This window comes from Lissotriton vulgaris, chromosome 12 (assembly GCF_964263255.1).
Source record: "Lissotriton vulgaris chromosome 12, aLisVul1.2, whole genome shotgun sequence".
NCBI classification, from domain to species: Eukaryota; Metazoa; Chordata; class Amphibia; order Caudata; family Salamandridae; genus Lissotriton; species Lissotriton vulgaris.
This window is the reverse complement of record NC_141700.1, coordinates 433981165-434005363: the sequence shown is the minus strand read 5'-3', so window position 1 is coordinate 434005363 and position 24199 is coordinate 433981165. Positions and strand designations below refer to the sequence as shown.

At 42.4% G+C, this 24199-nt stretch overlaps 1 protein-coding gene across 1 annotated transcript in view; it reads right to left on the bottom strand.

Annotated features, from left to right (window-relative positions):
• Window positions 1-24199, bottom strand: part of SLC12A4 (solute carrier family 12 member 4) — a 533265-nt gene that overhangs the window by 61988 nt on the left and 447078 nt on the right. Inside the window, exons 18-20 of the mRNA XM_086945194.1 lie at window positions 20149-20344; window positions 15828-15997; window positions 9786-9917 (exon numbers count right to left, since the gene is read on the bottom strand). Coding sequence (XP_086801320.1) covers window positions 9786-9917; window positions 15828-15997; window positions 20149-20344 — 498 coding nt within the window. The remainder of the gene's footprint in view (window positions 1-9785; window positions 9918-15827; window positions 15998-20148; window positions 20345-24199) is intronic.

Sequence of the window (24199 nt, the reverse complement as noted above, 5' to 3'; positions counted from 1 at the left end):
TCTGCTTCGCGCTCTATAAAACCTTAAAATAAAAATATAATAATAAAAATGTGCGGTCGCATTGCAATAGCGGTGTCGGGACTGCCGACCGGAGGTCAGTCGGTCCCAAGACCGCAATAGTGTCAGGCTGACGTGAGTTCGCCAGGCACTGTAATGAGGCACAAAATAATTCTAATGCGTTTTTGTGGTGAAATATTTATACATATTGCTGTATATTTAGACATGCATTGTTTGTCTCTGTTTATTTATTTGGAATTACTGGTAATAAAAAAATTATTTCCTGTTCACTCTGCCCATGCATCCACTCTCGGACTTATCTCAAACCTCTGACAAGTAGGGACTCCTAAACACCCTTTCCAAACTCTTTCCCCCCTTTATCCAATTCATTCACCTAACAGTCACACATGTCCACCACTCCCAATAACAACTGACTTCTTTCCTTTATTAATCAACTTTAATTGATACATTCCTTTCAAAACAATTATACTAGTTGCACAAGATCACAATGAGCACTAACATAACACACTTACCACACTAATCCACAAGCGAAAAACACAATTTAAAAAAATAACAATTTTTACTAATCTACTACCTTCTTACCTCTAAGCTTGGGTTCAAGAAAAGTGTGCATGTTGCTTTGAAAAAAACACACATTTCATCAAGACCATGAGGCCTGCCAACAATAGGCAATTCCAGCCTTTTCACCTGTTTTGCTATTTGGTGTATGCTACCACGTACCACGTAATTCTCCTTGAAAACATTCCTACATTTTGATGGATTTCAATTAAAAGATATTAAACCAATGTTGTGCATAATCGCAACGGGAACGCGTTGAACATGGATAGGCTTGGTATGAAGCAGCCGTGATCTGGTAGGACCGTTCTTAGCAGTATTAGAATAAGTCTATTCACTGTAATTCTAGCAACAAAAAAAATCTCAGTATTAATATGGGTCAGTGGTCAATTGGATCACGTTGTGTAGGATGTTGTCTGCCTTAATTTATTTTATTATTATAAAATGTGACTGTTGTGCGCTCCATTAAAAACAACGGGCTCCTACTGACTGGTAGAAGCCCGGAGAGCAAAATTCCAATGTTCTTTTTCCATTTCACAGCTGTTGCGATGAACAAAGGCCTCTGTAGCGGGCTCTAAAGACATTAAAGGCCCCTCGCTTGTTAAATGCTGAAGTGGGCCTTAAATGGCCAGAGAGCCCGGCACATTGGGCTCTAAGGCTATAACAGAGCTTCCCTGAGAATAAGAGGAGGGAGATCCTTTGTTCTTTCCTCTTTGTACAGTGCAAAGAACTATGGTGTATGTTTATCAATGTACTTACTTCCTGTAAATCTTGACCAACAGTCCATCCAAGAGCCTTGCTACTTTGCTTACTGCAAATTGCAGTTTAATTTTGACTAATTCAGTTATTGGCTGCAAGTGTACATCTCCCAATTACTCCAAAACCTTTCAGATGGGCTGCCACATTATTATTGGGCAGTGAGGGCCCTGCTCAGTAGTGCTGTTATTTTGTCAATATGAGATTACTTCAACTTGTGAGCAGGACTGTATTAATGTATATCAGGGACATGGGGTGAATGCTTTACATTTACAACACTGTGTACAAGTGGTGGCAATCAAGTGCATTGCATTAGGACAATGTCAAGGTTACCCTAAATCTTGCAACAAATGAGAGCTGGCTCCTACCGGGTGGTACTTTTGACGGGGCACTCTGTTCATGCTCAGTGAAACCAAAACTGACAGGGCACACCCGGTACATGTTTGGAGGACGGCGACAAGATGCCTGGGTTAGGCGGCCAAGATTACACAGGCCACACCACTCTGGTACACCTATCCACTGGGCATGGCGATTCACACAAAGGGTTTTGACCAATGGGATCTGACTGGAATTTCGAAAGGGGGGGGGTTTGTGAGAGGCGGGCGACGTGGTTCCCTTTGCCCAACTACAAGCGGAGTATGAGTTGCCGGACAGAGAGTATTTTTGATACTTACAAATCAGGCACGCTTTGTTAGCAGTGTTGCCCAGGGGGGAAATCGCTACCCGAATCCACCCCGCTTGAGGATAGGATTCTGGATGAGGCTCGGCCAGAGAAAGCCAGATCACTTATTTAGGAAAAGCTAATTAATAACACTGCAGACCCGCTGCTCCGACTCCAACTCCGGACGTATTGGGACTATGGCATAGCAGGGCTTGATGGCGAAGAATGGACCGCGGCGGTGGCCCCCCCGAGAGACGTGGCCATTTGCTCCAGGCTTCGGTTAGTGCAATTGAAGATACTGCATAGAGCCTACCTAGCTGGGCAGTTGCTGGTGCGCATGGAATATAGCATCGAGGGAGGGTGCCCTAGAAATTGTGGACAGGAGTGTACTTTTATTCACATGCTCTGGGAGTGCATGACTATCCAGCAGTACTGGTCGGCAGTTGCAGGCTGCATTGAGGAAGTGGTGGGACAAAAGATTGATTGCAGTATCAAGCTCTGTATGTTAAATGTCTGGGGTCCAACTGACCTGAGTGCTAAGGAGCAGATATGGGTGACTCTGGACCTTATGGTAGCAAAGCATGGGGGTGCCCGCCAATTGAACTCAGGTCGGGGAGATTTGGAATAACTATAGGGGTGGGATCTGTGATACCCCGCAGTCAAGAAATGAACCTGGAATTTTGGGACCGAGAACTGGAGAACTGTGATTACTATGCCGTTTGATTATGTGCTGATGTATTACTTGCCCGCCTTGTGTTATCATTTTATTATCCCTGCTAATGTATGCATTCCTGCTGATGGTCAACTCCTGTTTTTTTCAATAAAAAGAACTGTTAAAAATAAATAAAGCTTGCAACAAAAAGATGATGGAAGGAATGTTGAACATTGTCAAACATTGATCACTATTTTGTTCGCCACGCCATTCCAGTTTGGAACCAGCCATATCCAAATCAGCCTTGTTCACCCTAAGTTGGCAGACGTGGGTCCCTTGCTCACTTTGCCACTGGAGTCAAGCCAGCCTTGCTGATGAGGGGTGTTACCCCGACACCGGTCCCAGGATGCTTGTTTCCAGCCCAAGGAAGACTGTTCCCATGAGGCACATGGTCAAGACTGATTTGCACACAGCTGGGTCTGAACTGGGGTGACGAAGTAAGCTAATGAATGATGATGGATTTAACCCAGATCTGTGACTGGGGGTGAGTGTCTGAAAAGTTTTGGCGCTTCGTCCATCATCTCCTTGTGTTTACTCTAAATCTTGCCCAGAGCACCTTTAGAGGTAGATGGTAAATCTCGGAGTGTGGATCAAGAACAGTCCTATAGAATGCCAGCACTTTTCTCATAAACAACTAATAGGAAAATGCAAAACCAAAAGGACTTTTCAGATGAAGGATTCCTGAGAAAAATCAAAACATGAAATGTTAACTATCAAGTTCTAATGCGCAATGAGAAACATAATTCTCCAATTTAACATCAATTCAACCTACATATGTAAAAACTGAATTTTAGTATTTAGGAGAGCAATATCCATAAGACTAAGCTTTAGAGAGGATAAACAGGGAAAACCTGAATTTAATTTAATTGGGAACCATACTATGAAACACACAGAAACTAGAACCATGTTCATTAATGTGTACGGCTATATGATATCAACTGCCACTGCAAGTAATAATATATGAATTTCACCGCCAGTTGCTGACTGCCCACACCGCCACCACCAGTTGCTGCCTGCCTACGGCGTCACCACCAGTTCCTGTCTGCCCACACCGCCACCTCCAGTGTCTGCCTGCCCACGCCGCCACCGCCAGATGCTGCCTGGCCACACCATCACCGCCGGAGTCATCTGGGAAGTGGTGCTGGTCTCGCGGATCAGAGACTACATCTCCCAGCACCCTTAGCAGCGCACATGCCGCACATGCGAGGAGCAAGAGCTGTGAGGTGCACAAAAGGGGGACAGGCCTCCCACAGTGCAGGCCGCGCCCGGTAAAAGCCCAGGCCACGGCAGGCCCGTCTGCACCCGGAAGAGACTGGACTGGGCCACCTCTCTTTCTTTCTGTTTTTGTTAACTGATCATTCTCCCTAAGGTGAGTGCGTATACATTTTTATTGCCGTGCACTGGACAATATGGGGAAGCAAGGGGGATTACCACTACAACGACCAGTTACAGCCAGCATCGATAGTATGCTGAAAAGGGCTGTCAGCATTGTGGCTAACGAGATTGAACTAACTGAGAGGCACCTGTCACTTGGTATCGGGATCCCTCCGTTGATGGGTCTTACGCCAGGGGGAGATAATGTTACCACCTCACCTATTCGTAACTTTAGCCCCTAATAGCTGTATTAACGACTACCATTACTATTGAGGTCCCATCGGGTGAGTCTAATGATGGTGCAGATACATTAGCTCACTCCGTAAAGCTGGCCTCCACTTACAACATCTGTGGGGTCTGAGGTAGTTTCTAGGGCAAAACTAAAGAGGAAGCCAGTGAAACCGGTCACTGCAAAGAGGAAACAACCAACTTGTGTAAGCTCATCCCGCACCACACTGAGTTCTTTGATACACACCTCGGCCTCCGCTAAGACCTCAGAAGCACCTATTCCAACCCTAACTAAAGAGCCTGGCAAATCCATTGGCACCCAGACTGATGCAGGTTCCCCTTTTTTTAGAGGATCATAATCAAGGGGACCCATTTACCACACAAGTCGTAGATACTGTGTATGGACGCATCAGAGACTTACTGGATAGTAATTTTGATTTCTTGAGGAAAAGATTGGACTGTTTGGATATGCTTGGTGCTAATTTAAGTACCTAGTATAATCCTATTGAGCCTGCTGATACCAGGATGGTGACAACGACTAATGTACTTAATCCTAACCCCCATATTTTAATCAGCACACCAACAAGTGCCCCAATTAATGCTACCTGTGTAACATGCAACAAAGTAAAAGATTGTTTCGCGCTAGAGCTTTGCAGGGAACAAAATAACACTGTTGACACTTGTGGTGGTGTTAGCCGTGTTGATTGCCGGTCAGTCAAAATCCTGCATCTGACCCGCAATCCTACTAACTTTACTGGTGCTCCAGCCATTGATATTTCTGAAGGCATCAGAGTAGGTGATGGTGGGTTAGACTCAGAGCATATTCCAAACCAAAGCACAGTCCGGAGTCATTGGACTTACCACCAGCAGCTTGTCCCTATGTAGTGGTCCCAGCAGGAGTACCACCCCTCAAAGAAAACCAGGTTGAGAAGTGGGACCAATTACGTAATAAAAGTGTGGACTGCCCGTCAAAACATAAGGGATTCAGGGCATCATTTACTAACAACATCATTATGACGCGAAGAGTGGGATGGGTGGGACAGTTTCCAAAAAACATCGAGGGGGACTGTATAGTCCTCAATTTTCGTAACTCATTCTTGGTGAAATCAATAGTAATGATACAAGAGACCCACCCTAATATTCCAACTCAGATCTGGGCTTTGCCTTTGGGCTATTTCTATAAGCCACTTCTGGGGACCCTAAATATTGGAGCTCCCATCTCCACATATAACAGGTTCTTTCATCTGTCTGATTTGGATAACCAGGATTAACTACCATCCATAGTAGTGTAATCTAAGGCAACTCCCTTATTTTCTGAACCCACAGTTTAAGGCCCCTGTATTCCAATCGCGTCCACCCTTGACCCTGATCTCGACTTAAAAATAATAAGTTCGAATGTCTTCTAAAATAAATTTGCCAGACTGGATGGAATTTGTTCAAAAACAGGACATCCTAATGTTTCAGGAGACATGGGCAACTAGGGACTTATTTTTGGAGGGTTTTGAGTGCTTTAATTCTGTCGATCCTATTCCAAACCTGGGTCGCCGGTCAGGAGGCCTGTCAACTTGGGTAAAAATCGCTGCAGGTCGATGTCTGAAGGCCTTGAATACCAATAATGATCAATTCCAGGCAATTATTTATAAAAGAGGGGTTTCTATTTGTTTTATTAATTTTTATAATAATGATTTCCAGACTCCACCAAATATTAATTTCGCTAATCTATTTAAATATATAAGCACTATACAGGACTCTAATATTTTTCCCAACTTGGTAGGGATCTGTTTAGGGGGGGATTTTAATGCTAAGATATTTAGCGGTAGCTACACTGCTATCCACCAATCCAGCAACACACATATATGTAATAGGGGGATTGAACTAAAACTATTTGTGCACCCACGACTTTGTGGACGTAATGGAGATTGGCGCAGCGCCTGAATGGGATAATCATATCATACCTACAGACAGCGGCAGGGGCAGTGCCTCTTATTGATTATGTCTTTATATCACCTTTTTAGAAGACTGTCTACTTAAAGCTGAGGTTATGGATACTGTTTATAGAGACCATAATCCTATTAACCTAACACTGAGACTTGCTCCTAGGCCAACATTTAACAAAGAGTGTGGCGCAAGAGATCTTTCCCCCTCTACTGATAATCTTAGATTGGTTTGCTGTGGTGTTGATAACACCGTTTTACTTGGCAAGATGGTAAAAGAACATGCGGATCTTGTAGGCATTTGTTTGACTTATAAAGAACATAATTCTGCCGTAGTTGGTGCCTTCACGCAATTATGTGAAGGTATCAAACATATGCTCTCTATGCCCATTAAAGAAACACATACAGGTCCTAAATGGTTCAATAGTGATTGTTCTGCAGCTAACAGATCTAAATATTTTAGGGAGAACTCTGTCCACATCTAACCGCCATCATAATGAGCCCCTAAATACCAAATCACAAATATCGACTTAGCTGAATATCGTTGCAAAAATATCGTGGCTCAAGAATATCGACAGACAAAATATTGTGGTGCAGAATATCGACTTTGGATAAATAATAATGATGTAAAAAATATTGGTGTTTAATATCGTTTGCAAAAAAATAGATGTAAAAATATAAATTTTGTATTAATGTAATTATGTTTGTATTTATTATGTATGTGTGTGATGCATGTATTTTTGGTATAAGATTTGTTTGTTTTTATTATCTGTGTGCAAACGTTAGTAGTTATTACATTTTTTTTGTTCTAATTTTGCATTTTTAGTTCCATAGTGGGATGTAGGTTTATAGGGGAATAGGGTGGGAAGGTATTTAATTGCTTTAAATTGTAAAGCGCACTGATATCCTTCGGGATCAAGTTCGCGCTATACAAACTTTATAAATAAATTGTAAAACTCCCCAGAGACCAGGTGGCTATTAAACTATGTAGACAACATTACAGGGCTGCCATTAAACGAAGAAAAGATTACATTGATAAAGAACACTGGAATAAAGTAGAATGTGCCGCTACGTTAAAGGACGAGAATGGCTTTTGGCAGGCTGTCAAAGACATGAGGTCCTTAGGACACCCGCTGTCTCCCTTTAGTTGTAATGTTAGCAGCGAGTCATGGGAGAATCATTTCTCAAAAATGTACTCAGCCCCGTCCCAAAACATTGTCTTGAACGAGAATTTGGTAGCTACTAGGGTCCAGAGAACCCTTTCTAAAGTAGAGGATGCAATCCTTCAGAATCTGGGCAACAAGGCCTCGGGTCCAGACGGCTTGCCAATCGATCTTATCAAACACCAGCCTGAATTTTGAGCGCCTCTTTTATTGAATGTTTTTAACAATTTACCAGCTTCATCAATCCCAAAAACATGGTCAAACAGTATCATCGTGCCATCGTGTCTCCCTGATCGACAATACATTGAAAGTTTTCGGGAGGATCCTGTTTAACACGATCAGGACATGGGCCGAGGAGGGTCACATCGTCCACTCTTGCCAGTTGGGGTTTAGGAGCAAAGTTGGCACTGTTGAGCAGTGCCAAAACCTTAACTTGATTATCGGTAAATATACAATAGCTAAAAGATCTCCTATTTACCTTGCAGTCATGGCCCTTACCTCGGCCTTTGATTTTGTTCTTAGGTTTTGGCTCTGGTCCATCCTTTTAAAATATGGCCTGGACGAGGTTTTAGTCCACTTTTTAGCTTATTTACATAAGGACTTGTACGCCAGGGTGCGGATCGGCAAGGGTGGAGAGGTATTGAAGGGCATCAGAGTTGGTAGAGGGATCAGGCAGGGCTGTGTCCTGCCCCTCTGCTTTTTATTCTTTATATCAACGATTTGAGCGAGTCATTGGTATCACTCACTTCTGATGTCCCTATCAATAACGGTAATACGCTCCTGGCCCTGCTGTATACAGACAATGCGGTTTTAATGGCACGCACCCCAAATGACCTACGCATATTGGTGCAGGCTTTGTCCATTTTATGGCAAGCTTGGACTTCTGTACCAATTTTAAGAAATCATTTTTAATGGCTTGCGGTTCAAAAAAGTATTTAAATAATATCATTGTTGTGGATTCAGATTGTTTACAGAGCACTTGCACTTTTCCCTACTTGGGGCTGGTTTTTGCAGCGAATGGTTTGTGGGCTGAGCACATAGCGCATTGTGGAAAAAAGTTTTCTAAAGCGATTAACAACATACTTAGCTTTCCTCAGCCTGGAAAGACACAGGTAGTTTCTGCCATCACCAAAATTTTCATACTACAATGCATACCCACGTCTACCTACGGTGCAGAAGTTTGGGGGTTCAGGCAGTGCGACAGCATACAGGGGGAAGAAAACCGATTTTGTCGCACATTATTGGGCGCCCCTATCTCTACATCACAGTATGCTTGTCACAGTGAATTGAAACTCTCTTACATTGAAGACTATATTAAACCCCGTCCTACCTTATTTTGGCTTGCGGTTTGGAAGAATATCGCAGCGCAGCTAGCAAGAGAGATAATAACAGATTGTTTGGGCTGTGATAAAGGAAGGGAAATACACTGGCTTGCTGTCATCAGGAAGAGTTTGATTAGTGTAAACATTGAGCGAATATTTTTGAATCCAACCGACTCAGATGGCATAAGCAAAAAAAGTCTACAGAAGGCACTCTATGCAGTATACAGCAAAACTAGATATGAAACAGAGGTACGGAAAGCCTCAGTAGCTAGATATATGATGATTGAGAACGCTTCCCATCTACCCTGTAGTTACCTCTTAAGACCAATTGGCCGATGGGAGAGGGGTCTGCTTTTTAGACTATGGGTTGATCCTGTCAAATGTTTGCTCTGTTTACCATTGGGGTTCAATTCCAATCTCGATCAACTCTCATGCCCCTGTAATGCTCAATGTAAACAAACAAAGTTGCACTTTTATTCTTTTGTAGTTTTTATTTAATACACACTAAACATGTTTTGATGCCATTTTTAAGACTATACCTCTGATCAATTACAAGGTAGCATATGGGCACATTGTTACTCTGGAAGAAGAGGACATAACCTTCTAAGTCAGACCCTTTCTGAATGCGGCAGTACGTGCCCGCAACTCCATGTGCACCTTTTGAAATATATTCTTTGCAAAATGTACTTATGAATATCGTAGATATATCTTGTGGAGTTCTTTTTATACTGTATTTTTAACTATGATGAATTGTATGATATAATTGTTGAAGGTGATTAGTATGAATTCGGTTATGCTTTTTAACTGTTCTTCCCCTTTTTAGCTGACCCATATACTGTAATTATAATGAGATTTTGGACTTGTGCTTTTATGGATATTCATTGTATCCGAATAAAGATTTTGAATCGAATTGAAAAATATATATATATAAAAAGAAAGATGTAGTATAAAACACGTATCTTTCACATCAGACATTTTGGAAATAACCTGGAGCATATTGATATCACTAAGAACTTACTTCTCACTGGAAGTAAAGCAACATAGAGAGATTGTGTTTCTTACCATTTCTACTACTTCCACCTCTGCTTCTATTCGGAGATGATAGAGAAACGTAGCTAAGTCCTTCTTCATCTGGATGCTGTTGTCATCCATTTGAGCTACAGTGAAAATTCTCATCTTGCACTTTTTCCACACCTAATCACACACAGAAAAGTGTTTATTTAAACACAACGTTTGCCTATCTCATTTCATTTTAAGTCAAACTTTATTCTATTTTTAAATAAAAATCATAAAATCGTACACAAACACAAAAATATATCTATGTTTAAAAAAAGCATACAATCTATGTCATTATATTAAAAAAAGAATAGCAACATGACCAGATATTGACCACATTTTGCAAGTCCAATTTTCTCTTACCCATATCGCAAAATCAAGGAAGGGCTGGGGAGAATCTCACAGCATACCAGGCAGAAATAACCCCTGGACATAGCATAATTATGCAAAGTCAACTCACCCCTACTTATTAAAGCTGCAGATAAATGGTTGATCGCCCAGTCTCTAGCAGACTTTGACGAGTGCTGCTGGAAAAAATGAAGCACTTTTAAGCGCCTTCACAGCATGCCTCTCCTCCACAGGCAAGGTATCTGCTGGAGGACGAAGTCCCACCCCAGCAGAAGGAAAGTGTTGTGTCTCAGGACAAGGGATCAATGTTCCACCCTAACCCTCCAGGAAATAAGGAGACACAGACAACGTTCAGGATTCCCAGAGCAGGTTTCAGCGTTGATGAACGAATATTCCAAGTATCTCACATGTACCTTCTGGTCATTCAGATGTCCAATGTCAGAGGGGCAGCCCAGCCTCCTCTGGGTGATGACTGTCACATGACAGCCCGCCCGGGTGCAGCTCAGTGTCCCATGGTTCGGGGGCTGGAAAAACGCTTTATAGCGTGACAAGAAACAGCTGCTAGCCCCTCATTTTGGAGCTCAAAGGTATAGGAAAGGGAGCCCCTTCTACAAATGCAGCACCAGCCAAAGGTATCCCTATCAAAAAAAATCTCCTTTTTTTGCTTGTACTTCAGGATGATCTGTTGTATGTACTTTGTGGGGTTCAACTCGTCCCATTGCTGCTGACTGGTTTAGGAGAGAGTAGTTTGGAAAAGCTTGCTTTTCAGTGGCTTATTTGCTTCTATTTCCTACCTTCTTGTGGTTTTGCTCCTCCGCTAGAGTGTTGGCCTAATGATGCTTTTGGTTGGCCATCATAACCTTCTTTCTGTCCCACTAAAAACTAGTCTCCCAGCTCCTCCCACAGCTCACACATGGATCTCTTGTTTGATTTACTATCCCACAACACATTTTGATATATTATCCCATGTATCTTTATTCTCCCAAGTCTTGTTTCTGTCTTCCACAACTTTCCTTTCCCACCCAGCTTTCTTCATTTCCCCCTTCACTCATTGTCTGTCTCTTAGCCGCATCTCTCTATCTGTGCCCAAGGCTCCTCTCTCCCATCTGCGTTTCACCCTCTTGCTCATCTCTCACCCCATATCTTCTTGGCGTGGACCTCAGGTGTTTATCCCAATACACAGGGGCAGGATTGGAATTTTTCAATAAAGCCTCAGACATGGTCGGGTCTCTTAACTGGCTACGCAGCCGGGCATTATCTGGCGCTGTGTTGGACTGAAAGGGGTTGACAAGTGAATTTTAATAGGCTTGACGTGGCAGCCATTGTGCTCGGATGAAAGCAGTCGATTAATAATAAACAGAACAATCCATGGATACGAGGCCCCTTCAGTTACAGAGTGGGGCTAGATTGAGGGAGGCAAAGCAATGACATCCTTGAAAACTGAGGGCAAATGGGCCTATTGATGACAGGCTGTCATACGACCGCATAGGTGCACAGAGCCCAAACAAGTGGCATAATATGCAGGTCTGTCTCCGGTTATTACAGCAGGTTTAGTTTCAGCTGTAGCCGGTTTGTGTACTTTAGGTTACCTCTCCTAGTGAGGATGTATATGAGTCGTTAGTAGTGCAGTATTGTTGTGTCACGTGACCCTGCCTGATAGGCTTGGTGAGTCTATGACATCAGAAAAGAATGTCCATGGGAGTTATAACTGGTTCCCGGATAAGAATGCCAGGACAGATTGCAGCCAGCTGCAGGAGTATGCTATGAACAGGTGTCCTGTCAGGAGTCTGTATTGGGACCCTTTCATCAAGAAGTAGCAGCAGTAGGACTTGTTTAAAGCACTGTGTGGGGTCACTGGCTTTTTTAAAGTCTAGTTTACCAGAGTGAGATACCTCTTCAGTGCTGTAATTTGTTGCTGATGAGAGTTGGATCTCAGAGCACTATTTTATGTGTGAAATGCCCCATCCCTTCGTTGCGCTATGGCTCATAGGAGCTCCCTGTGATGGAAGGGTGACAGGCATCGGGTAGGATGGCTGAATGACAGGTGAGTGCAGAGAGAGAGAGAGTGCTTATGGATTATTCCAATGAGATCTCTAACTGAGGCAGTCTAGAGACACCACAGAAGGAGTGCAGATATATCCTTCAACAAAGGTCTCTTCTCACTGGCATCTCCTCCTGAATGATACCCTACAAAAATAAATGGTCATGTTCTGTAGAAAACTATTTGCCACAGGCAAATAGAGGAGGGGGCATGAAATAAATTGGGAAACATTGTGGCGTCCTTGCCCCCACAGTAAAGGAGACAAGCTGAATACCATGCAGATTGGGCCCGTAGCTCTGAGAAGGTAATTTAAGTCAGTGGAGACTTCATACATCCTCCACCCCACAGGGATAAAGATAGTTTTTTAGGGCACAAATCGAAAGAATGCAAGTCCCAAAGCCTAGACCAAGAACTTCCGTAAACCAGGTGACACCAGAAAGTATCTTGAAATACCAAAACCTATGTTGCAATAGATTTAAAGGACAAACACACTGTAATGAAAGAGTTGTGCACATCCATAATTTTCATATTTTAAAGAGACCGGTTTTCTGGAGAACGTTGCCCTGCAGCGGAGTAAGGATGGGTCTCTCTTGGGCCAATTAACATCCAGCACAGATGTGGAGTTGTCATGCGCAACCATCCTTCTTAATTAAATGCCACATAACTTCTCTAATCTCCAGGAAAATATAACCTTGGCAGTTTTATTAATTCCCACCATTGATTGGTTTGGGTTTAATATAAAACTGTTTGTGTTATTCCGCTTTACTTGCTTGTTTGTCCTTTTCACCCCTAATACCAGTGCCTTTATACTGTTTAATTTTGACATGGGATTACTTCTTAAAGAAGGTTTGCATGATGTCTTATCTGACTAACAGGTGATCAGTGTGACCAGTTGTGATTTATTTTAGCCTTTTTTGCGAATTGATAGGCTTGTGCGTATAGCTTTATATGTATCTGCATGCTTGTCTGTTTCTGCTCACGTGATGTGTCTGTGTGTTTACCTGGATGTCTGTTTGGCAAATGTATGGCCTTTGTCAACAAGGTAATCCACTATTGTGCCCTATGTTTATGGATATAAGCATCACTGGTAAGGATGCTGCATATGGAATTGGTGGTTTGGTACAGGCGTCCTTTAGTCCAAGGTTTCCCAGAAGCACAGGTCACGGTGCTGCAGAGCCAGCAGTGTTGTGCCCTTCTTTATTAGTGCCCCGCCTCCACCAGTCCCTTTATCCTGCATACATGGTCCCAGGTTAACATATTGCAATAGCGCCCAGGAACAGCAAAGACCAGAGCCTATCAACATATCCTCTCGCAGTCACATTATAATTAATCGATACTCGCCCAACTAATACGGATTTATTTATTTTACAAATAGTCTCTGCTTCTTAGTTTACTTTTTGCCAATCACTCTCTAACAGAGCATTTCGGCAGTCAGCCCGCTACTGCTCCCTCATTCTTGCTTTGGCAGGTAAAAAACATGGCCATTTACAATGTCAATAGCTTTAACTTAAAACAAAATGTGAGACCTATTGCATTTCCAATGCATGTTAACTCTAACCCTTACCACAAGGTTCTGGAATAGTCTCCAGCTAAACTAAAAATTCTCATCTAGAAATACAACCGCTCCCACCATATGGGTCAGGATATAATCACGAATGGCTGGTAATGGGGGTTACAGCTCCAGTCGGGATTGCAGGAATATCTGAAAACGCATTTCACCAGGTAAAACCTATTGTCTGCAGAAATTATATGCAAATCAGTGGAGGACCACTGTTTTTGGGAGTAGATCCCCATTCATCAGTGTAAAAATTTAACAGTGAGGTCATTCTGGATCCCAGAACTACTGAGCCGCGCACTATTGGAAAATTTGCATGCAGAAAACGCCATGATATTGCACTCTTTCTAATCGGGGACCAGTATTCATAATTAGTGGAGGTTTTACAAGACTTCCTCCAGTCTTGCACAATTTCCCTCTCGTCAGACCCATAGCTCTGCTGTCATATACTCAAAGGGAGTATTGCCTCAGCCTTTAGGGGTAGGAGAGGATTCCGAACCCTCCAAACCCTCAACTAAGCCTGTAGCTTGTTGTTCCTTCTAAACCTCAGACAAGAGGTACCTTACCATTGAGGGCCATGGATTAATAGTATAGCGATGTGAAAGCTTAAAATGTAGAAAAAGCACAACATGCAGTAAGTTGTGGCAATGACCCCAACCAGCCAGTGAGTAAATAGGAAGTGGTTTTCCTGCTGGCCAGGTCAATAGAGGTCCCAAAGCTTGCCCTACAAACTGCATTTTTATGGCAATTGCTACATTAGTGGGCAGTTGCAAACTATGCCCCATTGTATATTGCAAACAAAACAGGTGATGGACCGAATGTGGATCAATGTCACACATTCAACCCAGTCCAAAGATCTGGGCCCAAATCCATCGTTTTTTTGCACTCCACACCACCCTGGGTTAGATAATGGCGATATGCAAATCAGCTCTGACCCTGTGCCCCATGGGAACAGTCCAGTCCGAACTACAAAAGCCATGTCCTTCCCAGAACGGAATCAAGCATCCGAGGACCGGACCGGTTTCGAGGTAACACCTCTCATCAGCCCGGCTAGCTTGACTCCAGTGGTGTGGAGTGCCTGGGACCCACGTCTGAGCATCCCCAGCGCACTTATGGCGGCAATTGCAAACAAAACAGGTGATGGACCGAATGTGGATCAATGTCACACATTCAACCCAGTCCAAAGATCTGGGCCCAAATCCATCGTTTTTTTGCACTCCACACCACCCTGGGTTAGATAATGGCGATATGAAAATCAGCTCTGACCCGGTGCCCCATGGGAACAGTCCAGTCCGAACTACAAAAGCCATGTCCTTCCCAGAACGGAATCAAGCATCCGAGGACCGGACCGGTTTCGAGGTAACACCTCTCATCAGCCCGGCTAGCTTGACTCCAGTGGTGTGGAGTGCCTGGGACCCACGTCTGAGCATCCCCAGCGAACTTATGGCGGCAATTGCAAACAAAACAGGTGATGGACCGAATGTGGATCAATGTCACACATTCAACCCAGTCCAAAGATCTGGGGTGAATGTAAGACATTGATCTACATTCTGTCCATCAAATTGTTTTTTGTAATTTTCTCCCTGAGTGTACTGGGGTAGCTCAGACGTGGGTCCCAGAGCCTCCACACCACTGGAGTCAAGCTAGCCGGGCTGATGAGGTGTTACCTCGAAACCGGTCCGGTCCTCGGATGCTTGATTCCAGTCTGGGAAAGATATGGCTGTTGTAGTTCGGACTGGACAGTTCCCATGGGGCACAGGGTCAGAGCTGATTTGCATAAAGCCATTATCTGACCCAGGGTGGTGTGGAGTGCAAAAAACGATGGATTTAGGCCCAGATCCTTGTACTGGGGTGAATGTAAGACATTGATCTACATTCTGTCCTTCAAATTGTTTTTTGTAATTTTCTCCCATTGTATATTGGCCATTGGTTGAGAATTTGGGAACCATTAGTGTAACTGGTACATTTGTTTTGAGGAAAATTAACAAAAAATGACACTGGTACGGATGTAGAAATATGCACAAGCTCTCCAAGGGTTCCTGCTAAACCGTGATACAGTGGTAAGACTTTCAGCAGACTCCGGCATTCCAAGTCCAGGTCTTACCTTGTGCTGCTTGAGCAGAAAAGGAAGCAGCATCAACATGCCGCCATCGTGGACGATCCACCAGACATCGATATTGCCTTCAACATAGCGCTCGTGGTTACTGGGATAGAAAGAGACGTTTTTGGGGACCATTAGTGCTAGGTGGGCCGCGGTAGTACACCTCACAGTGTCTGAAAAACAAAAGAGCAAAACATGTCCACCGCTTCTAAGAGATGCATAACATTGTCAAAATGTAGTCTTCTTTAAGTAGATAGTAAAAAAAAAAATTGCAAATAAAATGGACTTCTGTTGACTTATATTTAAAGTAATTTCGGAAAAAGAAAGTAATGCTATGTATATTCCACTGTGATGTGCAATTATTCCACACCAATAATCTCAAATGTTAGCAAAAGGTATTGTTCCACCACGGCTTGTCCCTGACACAGTTTTGAATGCGTATCAGAAAAGGTTTGTTTTAGGATGCTGAGCACTAATCTCTTGAACACACTTCCTCCTTTTATTTGTATACATGACCACAGGCTCACGACTATTTGTTTCCTGTTTTGCATCAGTGTTGAAAGTTCTACGGAATAACTAACAGGAAGTACAGCAAACAAAACAGAATTTAAAAGAGTATAACGAAATGCGCTTGTCATTAATCAAATATGATACAGCACTCAAGACAAAAGCTTTCAGTGCAAAAAATCAATCATTTTCTTACTATAGTAACTAAACACAGTATATTTGCAGCAACACTGTATCTGGTAAATTCCGAACACTAAACAGATTTTTAATGTGTTCATTGAATGGTTTTGTATAGCATTACCGTACGTTAAGGTACTAGTGCGTTCGACAGAGAACGAAGCATCACATCAGAGGTACCTTAAGAAATACTAACTTCCGTTTGGTGAAAATCAAAAATCTTGCATTGACGAACTGTTTTGAAACTAAAGCACAAGCATTACCCTGAAGTTCACAAAATCCCCCAACTACGATCCATTTTGGGTCTGCATATTTTCTAGCATCTTAGTATGTGTGAGGTGGGACATATAAATGCAATTCAGCATGTGAATCAATAAAACCAGACAAGCTGAAAAACAGATTTAACAGGGAAGTAACGTCTCTTTTTGTAGCGTGATCTTTTTGCAGAGTAAATATTGTGCACTGAAGCTACACCAGTGTTCCTGAGCCAAAAAGTGATAGAAGCTGTGTTGTTGGCACGCAACTAACAGGTTTCTGAATAATGCCTGCACTACCAATACCTCATGCATTGCACTGTGTAAATGTGTTGATAGAACTCCATGATACTCACTCCAAACATTAGATTGTGATATATTCTCCTGAAATCTAGCACTGTTCCCTACTTATGTTGGATGGTCGTTCACTCTTAGTCCCGAGCAGTTTATTGGCTAATTCGTAGGTAGCTTGCTATCCATCTAGTAACCACTGGCTTTGCAACTAAATAACCTCTGTGTCGTTGACCAAAAGCAATAGACAGATATTTGCTAGTTCTATTTACGATCTCCATCATTGCAAGTATCTGAATTTCAGGATCAGCTGTCAAAACAATGTTACTGGCAGAAAGGGAGCTCATGTTCGCTATAACTGGTGTTGTGGGTGCCCGGGTAGTTAATCTGGCCACGTTACCTTTACGTTTGACTCAAAGAGACCTAGTTGCAGTGCTAGTGCAGTGCTAGTAGAAGATCCTGTTAAGGTCATCTTTATCAATTGTTTTGTTTGTTTTAAGTTGACATTCAGCTTTTCAACCATGTGTATGCTTTTTCTGGCAAGCCAAGCGTTATATGATTTATATTATGGACAATAGGTGCAACAAAGATATGCTTATTTGTTTCAGCAACAAATGCATTGTGGGTTTCTTGTCTGTATGGATCAACACTATCTTCTTTAGTCGACTTCAGAAAGCTGATGAGCTAGTCCCAATCTCTTCATTAGTTCATTGTTCGGTTGAGTGGGACTGCTTTACCTCCACTCCCCCTTAACCATCATGTCGATCATCTGGACTCCCCACTGGTAAAAGGAAGCATCAGTTGAACGGCTTTCAGTTGAATGGAGCCTCCAATTTAATACATTTGCCAGAACCACCACTGTAGACATCTTTTGGCGCTGTCTGTGCTCACCACTATATTTTTCCCATACTCCAGATACTAACCAAGGAATAGCGCAACGATCAGTCACAAATATAATCCTACAGACAAAAATAAGTCAATTTTTTAAATAATTAAACCCAACAAATGCTGTTGCAATTGACTGGAACATCTTCTTTCAAACAGATCTATCTATTTAAGGGTTGAATGTGATTTTTTTAAATGGCCGTAAAATCTAGGTAGCACAAGGACTAAACTGGTTAGTTTGTGACCGACTTACAATGTTAAATAAAAATCCAATTTAGCAGACTATCCATAAGATATGGATAAATGTGAATAGCCTGTCTGCGTAGAAGAGTGGCTGCCAATGTTGAGCAGTCCATAAAATATTCTTACGGCAGATTTTTCACTGAATGGGAGAACTGTGAAATATGTAGGTTTTCCACATCCTCAAAACAAGAGACTCCTCTGCTTGTCGTGCATGGGTCTATTGCTTTCAGCATTCCTCATGCCAACATTAGCCCTGATGTCACCCCCTCCTGGAGTCATCATCTTAATTATGATTCGTGATTTAGGTAGTCCACATAGACTTGCCCATTCAAAGTGATACCAGAAACATATACTGTGATATCAGTACTATGTTTAAATAGAGAGAACTTCGACACATACCTCAATTTATTTCCCAGCGTAACTGAATGAAATAGCCAGTGTTTGTTTCACTGTTTCAAGCTGGTGCAATGGAATAATGAGGCTTGTAACTAGTGTGGGTTTGAATTTATGCAAAAGGAAGGCGAGCACACACACACTGCAAGCAAATCTACAGAAATGTCTTATTACATTGAAGATAAACCTTAAATGGTGTTTTGCCCATCATGAAAATCGACATCTCAGTAGAATTGGCCTTGGATAGCATTTATTTACTGAATTAATTTATTTTTCCTAGTCTTAGAATAGTTGAGTCTTTTGTCATATTTTTTGTAATAACTTGGTGAAAAAAGCATTCCGAAGAAAAGATCACAATTGTGATATTTAGTATTGTCTTGGAAGCACTGGTCATACTCTAAGTGTGGTTTGCGACTCTGATTATTGACTGTGAAGTGGGCATGTAAGGTCTGTGCTTATACAGAAAATGTACAATTGGAATTAGTGTTCTTTACTGAGGTGGATGAGGTCTTGCAAGTGCTTGGTTAAAATACAGTAAACGACATTGGCTGCTTAAGAACTATTGCGCGTATGACCATTAGTGCGGAATGTTGAAGTAGTTACACATGGTTAGATCACTTGCTGTCACGATCAGTCAAAGAAATAATGCTGACCACACGTGTGTGAGAGGGTAGACTGGGGCAATGTGGGGTATGTCAAGAGCAGTGATAGAGGCAATAGAGGTGTTGACCGCAAAACATATCCAGGTGGTTGACCTTTATTATACTAGTAATTGTATTTTATACAGGAATATCATGCAAGTGGCATTGCGCAAGAACGGCATGCAGAGGATGACGCCCAGCAACCAAAAGGTAAGGCAAATGTTGCACTGTAAGTAACGCAATGCCAGTGGGTTGGTATTTGCTACCATAGTGGTTGTGTTGTAACAGCAGATCATGCAAAACAGGAAGAATATGTGTTCTCGAGTTCCTGCCAGAAAAAATGCTAGTATACGCCATTAGGCCAATAGCACCATACTATGACTAATTCCCACATTGTGTTGTCTCAGTGCATATACAATGGTCTCTTTGGTTCTTATTGAATCAGCACTATGATAATATTGTAACAATTATAGTCTGTTAATTATGTTTGAAACCAATTGCAATCAAGCTTTATTTTACTAATGTGTGTGTTTGGTTTTCAACTTCTTAGAATCATTAATATGGGTAATAGTAACACAGCCTTTAGGAACAGCAGCCGCTTGTTATGAATCACGATATGAAAAAAGTCATTTTATCCCTATTTGTTTTATTAAAATGAAAAGGGGTATGACTAATATAATTCTAGGTGTATATGGATTATGTGCTACCTCCAATGTTCATACACATGCTGTTAAAACTTTACGGGACTCTAAAAACCACTACCAAGAACCTATCCTGCTGCTTTAGTTCTCAAAAGAAACAGGTGTCACTGGATCACTGTACCCATTCAGCCGAAGCAATAGCATAGAACGATTAAGGAAGTCATACAAAATACATAATCTCAATACTTTAGTTAAAGGCTAGCAGACAGCTACATCCACATGGCAAGCTTACCTATAAATGTCTTCCATGATCTTGGGTCTTCACTCTGCCTCCATCCATAGGGCCACCCCAGCATCACTGTGTTGTGTTTCATGCCTCCCAGACCACAAGACTGAATAAGATGGGAAATTCCTTCTCGAACTTTATTAGCCACAACCACTTGGCAAAAGCCTTTCACCTTCTCAATTTCCATCATATTCTTTATAGTCTAGATACAAGAGGCACATTAGATCCCATTACCACAATCAGCTATTTTAAGTCAATACATTTTTTTGGTTTACAAAAAAGTAGGATCATCAATGAAAGAAGAGAACACAATTACATAACCGAGCTAAGTCATTCTAATAAAATGGCATATTGCATTTGAATATCTTTTACAAAAAATACTTTTTTGCCTAAAATAGTATTCAAGTGTAAGTGATCGTTTAGTGGATCTTTTATGGACCCTACATGTTTATCGGCTCCTCAGGACACATGCTTGGACTTGGCTGTTCAGTAGCGACTAAAATGAAGTAGCTATCCTACACCAAATGAATTAAATCAAATGCTTCCAATCCTGAATGACTGACCCTATCATCAATGATGGAGGCAGACAACTGCTATTTTGTTTTTATTTTACCATCAAATCTACAGTTCAAGGTTAACTTAGAAAAGTATGATTAACATACATGCACAGAAGTGTGTGTTAAAATGAGCTATAATCCGCATAACCCGTCATACCTACACCAAAGTATACAATGGAGAAAATGCCATTTAAATCCATTTGCAATAGGTATTCACAACCTCAGGCGAATAAAAGGCAAATAACCTTTGAAAATATACTCTTTTCAATTAACCTCATTAACAGCTGGATATCAACAAGATATTTTCCCAGTTGTAGACGTGTACGCCAAATAGTAGAATGTCTACCCAGGAATACAATGGGCACCAGAGATACGGATAACATTGTAAATGATAACAACATCCTATTTAATGGCCGATGCTTGGGTGGTACGGAAATCTACACATCCAGTCTATAATTATTACAATTAGCATATTGACATGGGAGCTCTTGGGCAGACTTTACAGATTTCTCTTCGGCATGTGACAAATAATGCAGCTATCCAGAACCAAGTATCACTCCAAGCTCGATGAACTACCAAGTACCTCTCATTAGACTTTGACTTTCATGGAGCCACAACTTACTCTTCTAAAGTGGTGTAATGATACACATCTGGTTCAGATTATTCATGTATCTCTGACAATTAATAAAACGTAAAAGCGGTGTTGTTTTCAAAAGAGATGTAGTGTTCTTATTTATATTGAGAGAATGCTCAGTAAGAAGTTATTACCAATATTTTTGAATGTGCATCCTTTTGCTCGGTCACTCTACAGTGCTCTTATAGAAAAGTGCACACAGTTAATCAAGTACACATCTGCAATTATCCAGAGCCTATTGACTGATGCAATGCCTGATTGCACTCTTCCCACTGTGCAAAGAGTGATACCTCTTTAGCAGTGGTCCGATGTTCATAGCTTTTCACTGACTCTGCACTGCTGACGTCAGTCTGTAGATGCACAGTCTATGTCCTGCAGATACAGGAAGCCTACCCAGAAATCATAGATTCGGAATCTGAAGATCGTCAGTAGAAGAGTCTTACAGAGGCAATGTCAGCCCTTATTCGTGGGGCCACAGGTCAAGCGGAGCTTTCAGGTCCTCAATCATGAGAGATATGGCTCTTTGTCTACAATATACTGGGTACAACCCCTTCAGCACTTGAATTTCACTGGTAACTATGGCAAGCAGGCGCAGGCTTCTCATGGAGGGAGTATGGGATTATTGAGCTCAGTACTCAAACATATGCATAACAAAGGATTGTAAAACCCGTACTGGACTATCATAAACAAAAGTACTTTATTGCACACTGCAAATGAATACCACACACAGCTGAATAAAGGATGTAACATAGACTATTGGCACCAAAGTCTGTTGGGGTAGATAATTAGCTCCCTGTTGGAATGATTTATCAGGAAATGGTTCAGGTGCAATTCCCCATCCCCCAACACTCCTAGGTCAGTTAGTCTCTGGTGCATCTTTTGCACAATGTGCTTGTGCGTTTGTTTGGCAAATTCTCAGCAGCTGCCCTGCTTCCTGTCAGCTCAATCATGCCCTCTCACTTCTTCTGAGTGAGGAGCCATTCATCATCCTAGTCATGTCTGTGGCATCTCCGGTTGTCGAAGGCCTTTCAGAAGAACACCGCATCTCGTCTGGCCCACAAATGCGTGGTGTAGCCCTACCCAAACTATGTAGATCTAAAGGGTTGTAGCCATGTGCTGTCTGGGTCATTTAAAGCAGATGTGGTGACAAGTGCTTTAAAGACCACCAATAAGGACGCGCCACAGTCAATCATTTCTTCTGCATCGGCTCAGGTCATGCCGCAGGGGATTGCTTCTTTTGCAGTGGGTCACATTTGGCAGTAGTGGATGGCTTCTTGTGCACCTGCTCAGGTCACACCACGGATCTCTGCTTCTTTTGTAGCGGCTCAAGTCATGCCACTTGTGATGACTTCTTGTGCAGTAGCTAAGATTATGCTGTAACAGAGGGTTAGGTCACACTGCAGTTGATAACTTCAAGTGCAGTTGTTCAGGCCATTCTGAGTCTTCACAATGCTTAGCAGGTATTGTGGGAGAGTTTGAAGCTCGCCAACACTGCAGTGGACAAATCGCTCTCCATAGACCTCCACTCCTGCAGACCCGCCACATCAGGGCCATGCTGCATCACACTCCTCCAGGATGATTGGTCTTCCTACAAGCTTGGCAGCCCGGTCCCTCTCAGCCAGTAGTCCGTTTCCTTTGCTCTTCTGAATCTGTTACGCTCTGGCATCAAGGGATAGTCTTATATGATACCCCTCACCTCTGGGAAGCTGGCTGCCAGGCAGATACGAGGTCTGGTCTCATAGCAATACTCTGAATACTCTGGAGCACTACCTTCCTTGGTCCTAGAGAACTTGGAACTGGAACTACTGTGTCTCACTTCTACACAGTAGATGTGGATGGACTAACTGCACTGTAAGAACCGCTTTGGAGTGGTCCTTCTTTCAAGTGTCCTTTCCAGGATGCTCTCCAGATGCAGCCGTTGCATAGCATGGCAGTCTTCAACATGGATCACCCCCAAAAGTGGCACAAAGTTCTGTGAGCTTTATGGACCTGGCTGTCATCAGCCACACGAAGATTGATCAGAGAAAGGCAAAAGGTCGGCCTCACATAAAAGGTTGCATTTAACATAAACAGCAGATACATTAGTCTCTTCTTTCACCCTCACTATCTACAAAATGAAGTGCTAAATGAAGACCGATCAGCAGCTCCTTTCAGAAAATGGCCTAACAACATTCAATAAGACCCTATTCTTCTCTCTCTCCATTTCACTGTCTAGGTCTCCTGCCTGTAACTTCTGGAATGTCAGCAATACACTGCCAAAGTCTGGGAAAACTACCTGGCCTTCCTCTTTCGCAACAGGCCAGTACATGAGCACCCACAATGTACCTCATAGGCCTCCATTACTCACTTATACATACCATGCATGTACCACACAGGCCACTTACACTTGGTATGTTAGCACTAGAATCATAGCACATAAAAGAGATGCCTTTATATGTGTGATCGAGTAGGCCTCCGCTCCACTAATACAGATAAAGTGTTTGTTACTTTAATGGATTTACATACTACGGCATGCTGCCACCACCACTCTACATACTATGCTTATGGAAAATACAGTAGTTTATTGTTTGCATTATTAGCGCATGCTTAATGCAGCCATCTTGGTCACGGGAGAGGTCCAGGACCTCACTTATGCCAAGGCACAAGTCTAACCTCACGCAAACTCACTTGATTTGTGCAAGGCCAGGACCAGACATTTTTAAAAAGAGGATACTAGACTCACTGAGGCAGACACAGGAAAGGAAACACGACTGTAACCTATGCAGGGGACATTCCTGCCCCAACAGGGGTCCTCTAGAGAAGGAAAGCTCCAAGTAGCCTAGCATTGTGGCTTTGCATGAGGGTCAATGTTGCTTGAAGAAACAAT